At 40.4% G+C, this 11,620-nt stretch overlaps 1 protein-coding gene across 1 annotated transcript; it reads right to left on the bottom strand.

The window, feature by feature from the left end:
- Positions 1-145: 145 nt before the first annotated feature.
- On the bottom strand, positions 146-3,070 carry LOC138870753 (uncharacterized mitochondrial protein AtMg00810-like). Its single transcript, XM_070148589.1, has 4 exons — positions 2,911-3,070; positions 1,878-1,969; positions 920-1,517; positions 146-234 (listed from the first exon to the last, which is right to left on the bottom strand). The coding sequence occupies exons 1-4, from the start codon at positions 3,068-3,070 to the stop codon at positions 146-148; spliced, it is 939 nt and encodes a 312-aa protein (XP_070004690.1).
- Between the last annotated feature and the right edge of the window lie 8,550 nt (positions 3,071-11,620).

The raw sequence follows: 11,620 nt of genomic DNA, 5'->3' as shown, positions 1-11,620 counted from the left end.
CAAATTCATGTACATAATAAATTGAAATCTACTCTATTTATAGAAGAAAAGAAGCAACTGCGAGGCTTTTCAACAACTGCTTGTAAGTTGTATGCATGAGTTGCTTGCAACCTGCCTATTTAATAAGAAGCTGTTGCAAATCATTTCATTGAGTTACTTGCAACCTCTCTGCATCAGCTGCTTGTAGATAAAATTCAACAGTATTAAATGAATAATCTTCTTTAGGAAAATTATCTATAGCAGGAGTAATAAATGGACATCCACAATATAATAGTTTCATAACACTCCCCCTTGGATGTTCATTAAAAGATAATGTGCCTCGTTAAAATCTTACTAGGAAAAATTCGGTGGAAAAAATCTTAGTGAAGAAAAAAGAGTGCACATATTTAGTAATACGTATTTCTAGCTGCCTCATTAAAAACCTTACAAGAAAAATCCCATGGGAAAAACCTTAGTAAGGGAAAAAGAGTACAGCGTGTATTTGACTCCCCTTGATGAAAACCTTATTTCAAATATTTGAGTCTCCGCATTTCAATCTTGTATACCATCTTTTCAAAAGTTGAAGTTGGCAAAGATTTAGTGAACAAATCTGTCGGATTGTCACTTGAACGAATTTGTTGCACATCAATATCATCATTTTTCTGAAGATCATGTGTGTAGAATAATTTTGGTGAAATGTGCTTCATTCTATCTCCTTTTATAAATCCTCCCTTCAATTGGTCTATGCATGCAGTATTGTCTTCGTATAAAATTGTGGATCTTTTATTACATTTTAAACCATATTTTTCTCGAATAAAATTAATCATTGATCTCAACCATAAGCATTCCCTACTTGCTTCATGAATAGTTATCATCTCAGCATGATTTGAAGAAGTAGCAATAATAGATTGTTTTATGGAGCGTCATGATATGATAGTACCTCCACATGTAAACACGTACCCGATTTGAGATCGAGCTTTATGGGGATCAGATAAATAACTTGTATTTGCATTACTAACAAGATCTACACTACCTTTGTTAGCATAAAATAAACCCATATTAAGAGTTCTCTTTAAATATTGCAATATATGTTTAATCTCATTCCAATGTCTTCGTGTAGGAGAAGAGATATATCTTGCTAGTAAATTAACAGAAAATGTTATGTCAGGCCTTGTAGCATTAGCATGATACATATGTGCGACAATTGCACTGAAATAGGGTGCTTCGGGACCAAAGAGTTCCTCATCCTCTTTTGGATGTCGGAACGGGTCCTTATTCGCTTCAAGTGATCGAACAATCATTGGTGTACTTAGTGGGTGCGCTTTGTCCATGTAAAAACGTTTTAAGACCCTTTCTGTATAGGCAGATTGATGAATAAAGATTCTGCCTGCTAAATATTGAATTTGCAAACCAAGACAAAGTTTTGCCTTTCCAAGATCTTTCATCTCAAATTCTTTCTTAAGATATTCAATTGCTTTTTGGAGCTCTTTTGGAGTTCCAACAAGATTTATGTCATCAATATAAACAACAAGTATAACCTTCTTTCAGCAAATATTCACTAAGGCGATTATACCACATGCGTCCAGATTGCTTTAAACCGTACAAAGACCTTTTTAATATAATCGAGTACATTTCTCGAGACTTTGAACTATATGCTTCAGGCATTTTAAATCCTTCAGGGATCTTCATATAGAATTAATCAAACGATTCATATAGGTTATGACTTACATTTATATGACATGACATCTTCAGGTATCTAGACTACATGTCTGATTCTCACAATCTTTTACAATATTGTGCACTATATTGTATCAAGTATATCGTCGACGATCATTTCGCATCGGTTTGCAAGCGACATAACTTGTTGATATCTCATCACCTTTTTTATTTTCAAGTACCTGAACTTCTTCTAGAGTTTCATGAAATGTTATGTCGTGGGCTCTTCTACAACTTACTTCCTCCTTGTTATGATCATTTTGATCATTTGCTCCTATCATTTTCAAGGATTATTACCTTTGAAACTGATTGGTCTACCACGCTTCATGCATACAGTAAACTCTATCCTTCGGGGACTTTAATTTTAATAGGTTTGCAGCTGAAATATAATATTTTATTTTAGATCAACAAACGCTTCTGCATTTGACTTGAATTATCTTCTGAATGAGGTTCACACTAATGATAATTCGATTTATATAGCTATGAGCACGTGATTTTTGCCCTATATGAATTACTCTCATAAATTCAAAACAAAATAATTTTCCCACTATTTACAAATTCGTGGATTTTTGGGGCATTTTCTGTCAATTGTTTGCATTTGTTTGTGCATGTTTTTTTTATTTAAATTAATGAAAAATAAAAAAATATAGGTTGCATTTGCATTTAGGATTTAATCCCACATTTTAGGATTAATTAATTAATTAGTTGTTTTAGAAATGGAAAAATCACAAAAATAATTTATTTTCGCACTTTTAATTTTAGTTTTGAATTTTGGTAGTTTTCCTTTAATTTGGTTTTTAATTAATTGTGGTAATTATGAGTTAATTAATTCAATTTGATAGGTTAATTTGATTTTCAATTTTAATTTAAGTTTTATTTTGAAAAAAAAAAGAAGAAAAAAAAGAAAAAAAAAGAAAAGAGAAGTGAATAAAAGAAAATTGAAGTGAAATAGAAAGGAGTATTAATTGGGCCATATCTATTTAAATTCCTCAGGCCCAATTGATTTTGCCCTCAAACCCGCCCCAATTCCAGCCCATTCCGCCCCCGACCCGGTCCGTTTCCCACATACAAACCAAAACGACCCCGTTTAGGCCAGGTCTGATCCAAGCCGTCGATGTTTTGATCCAGCAGACCTCAACTCGCCCACTCCCCGTATATAACTGTCCGAACGGACCCTACCCCCTCAGACCCCCCTCCCATATCATCGTCTCATACCCACAGAGACCCCAACCAAAAGCCACCGTGAACCACCATCCGCTGCATGCCGGAAATCACTCACGGCGGCGGCCGACAGCCAATCACCCCCATTTTTACACCACTGCTTCTCCTCCACCTCCTCATCCCAAATCCACACTCCACTCCTCTCAAATCCCATCAGAAAGCCTCAAATTTTAGAAAACCTAGCGCCGCCATGATGTTCTCCAGTGGCGGCGCCACCCCAAACCGCCCTAAACTAACACCCTGAAACCCCCATGACCCCCTCTTTCCAAATCCCTAACTCATATCCCTCGAATCCCTCTCAATCCCTTCGAATCTCGAATCAAAGTTCGAATCCCTAAGAGCCAAATCGATCTGCCTTTGATTTTGTGGCTTGCATGACCACAGGCGTCCGAAGTCTCAAGATTTTCGAGTCTAATTTGGCATAAGCAGTGTCGGTCGTTTGTTTTTAACAAAGAACAAGTGACTAACACTGATTGTGTTAAATTAGGGAGTCCAGCTTTGGGGTCGAATTGTAGTCGGTAAGCTTTCCTTATCCTTTCCTTTTGTCCGCTTCTGATTCATGTCCTACTCATCTTCTTTTTCGTTTCCCTCATCTTTCTTGAAGTAGACTGATTCGAACAAGGTTCCGAATGGCGTTAAATTTTATGTTCATTTTTGTCGCTCAATTTTCTTGTCAAGGTTCAAAGGTCCATTTGCTGATTTTTTAACAACGTGCTTGAACCTTTGATTTTGCTTTTGATTTAGTCTCACAAGTTAATATAGTTTGGTCGTCTTACTTTAATAATCTAATTCACTCTTTGCTTGTTTTTGCATTTAGTTAGTCGCGTAGTTCAAGTCTAGTTTTCAAATAATTATTTATTTTCTGCTCTTGGTAAAATCGGAATTTAACTGGATCAATTGTTGTTTGGGCCCTGAGTTCAATTTCGACACATGTTCAAAAGAACGACCCATTCATCTTGGGGTTGAAGTAAATGGGGATTTGACCTGTTTGGATACTTGAAAGTAAAAAGCAGGGATTTAAGGGGGGTATTCTGGGTAATTGGCTAGGAGAATCTCTGAATAACTGCATTAGGAAGCTTTTAGGAAGCTGGGGGTTGGGGTTATTCTAAAGTTTTGAATTTTATACTAAGGGTACCTAAGCTAAAATGAAAATATCAAAAAGATTAAGGTGCAATACTAGTTGCATTTCTGCAGCCCTAATGCCTTGCCTATAAAGGCACCATGACTTGGGATTCAAGAGAGGATTTTTTTTTTTGGGGGGGGGGGGAAGAGATAAAACCTGAAAGCTGAGATGGCTGAAATTTTTTAAAAAGGTTCTGAAATTTCGGCATTCCATGGTGGAAGAACTATCAAATTTTACTCATTTGGATTTCTGATCCCTCTTGTGCTAGTTAAAATTCTCCAAAATTTCATAGTTATAATCTGATTTGAGAAAGGAATTGAGGATGGTTTGAAGATTAAGTTCTGGTTTACTGCTTTCTACTGTTCTATTGGTTGTTTTCTGTGTTTAGTGTTGTTGGTTGTCTTCCTATTGCTGGGCTCTATTATGTTGTTGGGCCCTCGTTTAATTAATATTTTTATCCTTAGAAATTGAGGCGTGCCGTTTAACGAATTTTCCATGGCCTTCGCAAAGTTGCAAATGCGTAGTTGCTTTAGGCGCTATATTTTAATAATTTACCTTCCTAAGCTCGGGTGTGCATTTCATGTGACCCAAATCTAAATCTTAACAACGTTAAATAAAATGTGTCTCGTACTGCGAGTGCATTTCATGTGGTGTGATCCAAAGACGTGTTTAGATGGCGTTGAAATCTTCCTTAAAATAATTAAAAGTGATTTTAAAGTTAAAATGCAATAGGTTTAAAACATGTAATTAAATCAGATAATTGAGCCAATAATAATAGTTGAGCGACCGTGCTAGAACCATGGAACCTGGGAATGCCTAACATCTTCTCCCGGGTTAACAGAATTCCTTACTCGGATTTCTGTGTTCGCGGACTGTAAAACAGAGTCAATCTTTCCTCGAATCGGGATTTTAAACCGGTGACTTGGGACACCATAAATTATCCCAAGTGGCGACTCTGAATGAATAATATAAATATATCCCATTTCGATTGTCACTTAAATTAGAAAAAACTCCCTTATACTCCCTTACGGGGGTGTAGTAAAAAAGGAGGTGTGACAGCTCTGGCGACTCTACTGGGGATCGAACCCAGAATCTCTGGTTCAGGGTTCAGAATTCGAGCTTAGATGAATTGTTATATTTGACTTTATTAATTATCTGATTCTGTTACATGTTTGGGCCTAATGTACTACGTGTTGCTTTTACCGCTTTGATATTCTGTGAACTGTATATAAACTGCTACGAAACCCTTCTTCTCTTTGAGTCTTCTAAATCATGGAGGAGTGTGCACTTCGTGTGACTTCTCTTCTGTTAGAGTCATATCCCAAATTTTAGAACGAGGTTCGGACAAGTTGCAAAGACGGTGAAGCTTCTGTATTCCCGGTACGCTGCCCCCCCGGCTCGAGTTGTCCGCTCGGGTAAACCAGGTCTAGAACAATAAACGCAGGTTTTAAACCTAGTATAACAAGACCTCATGACGGATCCCAAGTAGGAACGTTTGCTTGCATCACGTGCATTTGACTTTAGAGACTCAACACAAGGGTTGGGTCTGTCTAGGACATGTGCACCAAAATTGAAAAGACCATCCTGATGCATCTTACCTGCTACTTGTGCATTTATTTGATTTAGATTTGCATGCTGACCGACTTTTGCATAATGGGAGAAGTTAAAAAAAAAGAATAACAATATGAGGGTTAAGTGAGTTAAATCACCTGTCTTGGAAAAACCAATGTCCAAATGGTACTGAAACTCTGTCGAATTTTTGAGAAAAATGAAAGAAAAAAAAGGTTTTGTTTTGAAAAAGAGTTGGTTTTATTTTATTTGCCCGAACTATGCCAGTTTGATTCTCACAAGGTGTGAGATATATAGGCAACCCCCATCGGGTCCAACTTCCTTTTGCAAAAATAGCCCAAAAAGAACAAAATTTTTTATGTTTATTGCAAATAAGTAAGGTGATGTCATTCTTGTTAAAAATAGCCGAATGTCCCTCAAAAGGGCGCCGGAAGGCTGGTTTTGCAAGAACAACCATCTTTAGTCATTTTAAAAGGTTTTGGTTGGTTAGCCGACACAGCCTTAAAATCTTCGTTTTCGAAGTGCTGAAAGGCCGTATTGGCAAAACCAGATATTTTTTGTGAGAATTTTGAAAAAGAAATGGTCATTTTTCTTGAGTCGAAATGAGTCACAGTTTTCTTTTAATTAAAATCACCTTAATAAATGTGCAGGATGAGCACAATTCAAAATGAACCTTTATCAGTCCGTGAAGAGATCCCTTTGGAGCTATATATGTGGTGGCATGATTTGGGGGACAATAGCAGAAAAGTTGTGACAAAAGCATTAGGTGGTCTTGTCGGGCTCTTGAAGGTTAAGCCGAGAAAGGACATAGTTGAGGCCTTGATACCATTTTGGGACCCAGCACATAATGTATTCCACTTTGCTGATTTCGAGTTAACTCCTACTCTGGAAGAGATAGCAGGCTACGCCAGTTTCGAGGGGAATCTTAGAAATCAATACCCGGTAGCACCAAGAACAGTAACCCCTCACAAATTTTTAGACCTGTTAAGCATCAGTCGGGACATCCGAGACGAAAATTTGGCCAAAGAATTCTGTACCTTTTACTTTTTGTACCGACGTTACGGGAATCCCCGTGGCTTCGAGACGCCAGATACCGGTCTTACTCACGCGGGAAACCAAGACAAGTGGGAAGCTCGAAGAGGATTAGCTTTTATAAGGGCGTTCCTAGGTACTTTGATTTGCCCCAGAAAAGATGGGAACATAGAGTTGGGACTCGTGGGGATAGCCGACTTTATGATGAAAATGGCAAATGGGACCATAGTGCCGCTGATCTTGGCAGAAATTTACCGAGCTCTGACCCTCTGTCGAGAAGGGGGAAAGTTCTTTGAAGGGTGCAATATGCTGTTACAATTATGGATGGAGGAACACCTTTGCCACCGTCCTGGATACTTGAATTGTGATATGACTGGCCTCGAATGCATTGAAAAACAAGAAAAGCGGGTAGAGGGTTATGAGTTCCTGGATGGTACGGAAGCTTGGCATACTCATTTGAGATCTTTGACTGCAAATAAGATCAAATGGATATTCGGGTGGCTCTCGGTCAGTGAGGTAATCTATATGTCGGCTGAGGTATGCTTTCTGCTGTTAATGGGTCTGCGGAGTATCCAGACTTATGCCCCGCACCAAGTTCTACATCAGTTAGGCCGATACCAGACCATCCCACACGATGAGGATTTGAGTCGGCAGGTTATTGAGTTGGAACCAAAAGCCGCTTTTCCATAAGAAAGAGTGCGTCGGATTTGGCATCAGTGCAGATTCTTAGAGCCTAGAACTCAAGTACGAGATCTATCTAGAGGCGAGGTGGAGCCTGGTTACACTGCGTGGTATGGTAAAAGATCTCGAGTTCATCAGGAGCCCGAAAGGCCCGCAAAGAAACCCCATGTTCAATAATTTACCGACGAAGCACAGGTGCAATGGGACTGGTTGACCAAAGAAAATGAGTACCGAGCCACTATAGGCAGGCTGAAAAAGCAAGTCATGGACCTTCAGTTTGAGAATGGGTTGCAAGCCGCCGAAAATGAAGGCGAGAAGAAGAAGCTAACCCAGGAAAATGAAGCCCTCAAAGCTCAAATCCGGAAGATGAAAATAGCTGCTAGAAACCCGGAAAGAAGCCGAGCGGATGAAAGACTTATAAGCAGTCTAAAAAAGAAAGCCCTTGAGTATCAAGATGACCTAGAAAAGTCTGAGGCCAGTCTAGCGAAAGTCCGGGCTCAATTGGCGGAAAACGCAAAAGTTCGGACACAGTTTGTGCAACAAATGAAAAGAAAGTATGAAGGGACAATCACTAGCCTGAAAAGAAAAATAGTTATTCTCGAGAATGAGGCAGCCAAGCAGGCCAAGGACTTTAAAGCTGATAGGGAACACTGTTATGATTTCATGGCTCGGATGGAGGAAGAAATGCAATAGTTGAAAAATCAACATCTCCGTGATACTCAGGTGTTAGAAGCCCGGAATCAACAGGTCGGGCGTTTGCTTCAGGAAAAAGGTAGAATCCGAGAGCGGGTCAGAGCCATTGCCGACTACATTGTTGTGAAATGCCAAGCATGCGAGGATATGACCCGTACCACTTTCTTCGCGGCAATGATGACGTTTGTCCTACAGATAATGAGTGATTTGGAGAGGCTTCAAAGGGATCTTTCACATAGGCCCGTGGCGAGACCAAATGATGTCCCGCGGGCCTCATGAGCATTTGAGGCATTAATGTATTCATGATTTTCATTAGAGTCTGTTAGTCTATTTGCGAGTCTATATTTTCTTTTATTGGAGTATGTTAGTTGGTTTTCGAGTCTGTTATTTTCACCTTTTTGTCAGAGTCTGTTGGTTTTGTTTTGAGTCAGGGTCGGTTAATTTCCCTTATCGAGTCCGTTAGTTTTAGGATGAATTGTTGTAATCAAAACTGTTTTATATTATGGAAAATTTTGAAAATCCCAAAATGTTTTGTTATTTATATTATGCACTTATCTTCCAGAACTACGCTCAATCTGATTCATGCGGGGTCATAATACGTAGGCAATCTCCATAGGATTCGACCATAACTTTGGAGAGGAAATAAGAAATAGTGAGAAGGAAACAATGTCAAAGCAATAAGAGTCATGAGAGAATAAAAACAGAGAGAGACCAAGCAAGAAAAGGCAAGAATGAAAAGGAAAAAAAAGAGGGAGAAAAGAGAAGTTGCAAATAGAAATAAGGAAAAGCCGAGATGACGCAATAGGAACGGTTAACCAGGAACGGGATGACACAAGCCGATTAAATGCATAATAGAAAGGTTAACTACTTAGGTGCATTCACTCCTCAAATGTGCGGTTGCTTATCTGTTAAAGCCCTAATCACTAACGAGTTTGTTATTGATGAAATTATAGTTCAGGCAGGTGGTTAGTTTGATTAGCATTCTGACAACTCACTCCTACAACACCCGGTCCAAAAACAAACTGAACATGGCCAACCAGGAACTTGAGGCAAGTATTGTCGATCCATCAAAAGAGGTGGAAAAATCGGAGGTTAATCTGAAAGATGAGTTGTATAAGCTGAAGCAGCAGATGGCTGAAATGTACCAAGCCTGGGCAAAAGGGCACCCACCACCAGTTTACCCCACCAACCCTGCTTTTATCTCGCCATTGGCTCAAACCCAGGAACCTCCCATTGTGAACTCATCTCCAGCCTTTCCCCTCTACCAACAATGCTATGGCACCACTTCTCATACATCACAAGCTCCACCACCCAAACAAGTCCTGTACCCTCCTCCACTAGTCACTCATGTTTTTGTAGCACCTCCACCTTCTGCATTACACCAATCCTCCAGTGAGCCTCTATTCTAGACTCACGACAACCAGTATTACCCCCTGGAGCCCACTTTCAAGGTTCCCGAACCCTATTCCTACACTCCTCATTTTGACCACCCTACGGAAACCGAAAAACCATCTAAAAATCCTGAATAGGAGGAGATGTTCAGGAAAGTTAAAAGCCTGGAACAATCATTCAGAGACAAGCGAGGGTTGGGAGGTCAAGTAAGTGTGGCCTACAAAGACCTATGTCTGTTTTCAGATGTGCAATTGTCGGCAGGGTTTAAGATGCCCAAGTTCGATTTGTATGATGGGCACGGTGATCCAGTGGCGTATTTGAGAGGGTTTTGTAGCAAAATGAGGGGAGCTGGCGGGAAAGACGAGCTGCTAATGGCGTATTTCAGTCAGAGTCTGAGTGGATCAGCGCTAGAATGGTATACTCGGTAGGATCACAGAAGATGGTACACATGGGATGATCTAGCCCAAGCATTTGCTTGTCACTTCCAGTACAACCTCGAGATTGTTACGGATCGTCTGTCTTTGACGAAACTTGAGAAAAATCACAATGAGAATTTCAGGGAGTATGGTTTTAGGTCAAGAGAACAGGCAGCAAAGGTTGACCCTCCAATGAAAGAAAGTAAAATGGTGGATTATTTTCTGCAGGCCTTAGAACCTACTTATTACGGTCATCTGGTATCAATTATAGGCAAGTCCTTCAATGAAGTGGTAAAGATGGGCAGTATGGTAGAAGAAGGGCTCAAGACAAACAAAATCATGAGTTATTCGGCTATTAAGGCAACCACCCAAGCCATTCAAAGCGGAACTGGGAGAGTAATTGGAAAGAAGAAGAAAGAGGATGTAGCAACAATTGATTTAGGAGCTTGGTTCGGACCTAGGGGTCCATCACATTACTATAACCAGCCTCGACCCCACCACAAAACCTACCTTCATACCCCATATAGCCCACCACAACACTACTACCCACTACCAGACCCCCATTTTTCTGTCCACCATGCCCAAACATACATCCAACCTCCGGCCCACGCACAATGGCGTGCGTCAGTCCCACAAAATACATACCCAGCTCCACAAAATGCCTATCCACCCCTAAGAGCCTACCGGAACCCTCCTGGATCATGTTTCCGGCCCAACCAAGAATTTAAGAACGAGAGGTTGCAAAAGAAGAAAATCTTCACTCCATTGGGAGAATCCTATACTAGTTTGTTCCACAGTTGCGACAATTGGGTATGCTGAGTCCGATTGAGCCAAAACTGCCAAATCCTCCCCCGAGGAACCTTGATCACTCTGTGAGTTGCGAATATTGTTCTGGTGCTCTAGGGCCCGATACAAAGAAGTGCTGGCAATTGAAAACAACTATTCAAGATCTTATTGATACTAATCGGATTGAGGTCCAAGCTCTGGAGGCACCCAATATCAACCAGAATCCGTTGTCAGCCCATCCTGAGACAAATATGATCGAGATAGTGCATAGGGGAGGGGAGCCCAAGAAGCCTTCATAGACCGTCATGATGATTTGGTCCAGTGAAGTCAGGCCGGTTGAAAAGCCAACAAGTGAGAAATCAATGATTCGATTGAGCGGGGCAAACAGTGAACCATCTGCTTAGTCAAAAAGGGGACCCCAAGTGATGTGGCAATAAAACAAGAAGTAGCCAAAGTGGTTGTGCCAGGAGTGGCGAACAAGCCTGTTGTAATTGTGGAGGGTGCCCGCATAGACCCTGTCATTATCAAACGGTAACTCAATTACTGATAGTCAACAGCAAGGCGGTCTCGTGGAATTATGAACGAGTGACAGTGACTTACAAGGGGAAAAAGGTTAAAGAAGAAGTTTGTGAGACCCATGGTTTGACTTGATCGGGGAGATGCTTTGCCCCCGAAGAGTTGAGAAAATCTAAGAGCTCCAAAGACAACCCGGTGCTAGTGAAGAATGTTGTGACCGATGAAGAAGCAGAGGAATTCTTGAGAAAGATGAAAGTGCAGGACTATTCCATAGTGGAGCAGTTGAGGAAGACGCCAGCTCAAATTTCACTATTGTCATTATTGATCCATTCAGACGAGCACCGTCAGGCTTTAATGAAGATCTTGAATGAGGCCCACGTCCCTGACAAAATCTCAGTAAACCACTTGGAAAAGATAGCTAACAAGATATTTGAGGTAAACAGAGTCACTTTTTCTGATGATGAGTTGCCCGTGGAGGGTACTGAGCACAATAGAG

This window comes from Nicotiana sylvestris, chromosome 6 (genome assembly GCF_000393655.2).
Source record: "Nicotiana sylvestris chromosome 6, ASM39365v2, whole genome shotgun sequence".
Taxonomy (NCBI): domain Eukaryota; kingdom Viridiplantae; phylum Streptophyta; class Magnoliopsida; order Solanales; family Solanaceae; genus Nicotiana; species Nicotiana sylvestris.
The sequence above is the reverse complement of the archived record's forward strand: the minus strand, read 5'-3'. Positions and strand labels throughout refer to the sequence as shown.

Excerpts from the sequence above, each read along its gene's own strand:
- LOC138870753 (XM_070148589.1), bottom strand. The coding sequence starts at position 3,070 with ATGGGATTTGAGAGGAGTGGAGTGTGGATTTGGGATGAGGAGGTGGAG. Across the intron at positions 1,970-2,910 it reads TTTGGTTGGGGTCTCTGTGG|GAGCAAATGATCAAAATGAT; the intron begins GTATGAGACGAT and ends TGAAAATGATAG. Across the intron at positions 235-919 it reads GTACGTGTTTACATGTGGAG|ATAATTTTCCTAAAGAAGAT; the intron begins GTACTATCATAT and ends CTCCTGCTATAG.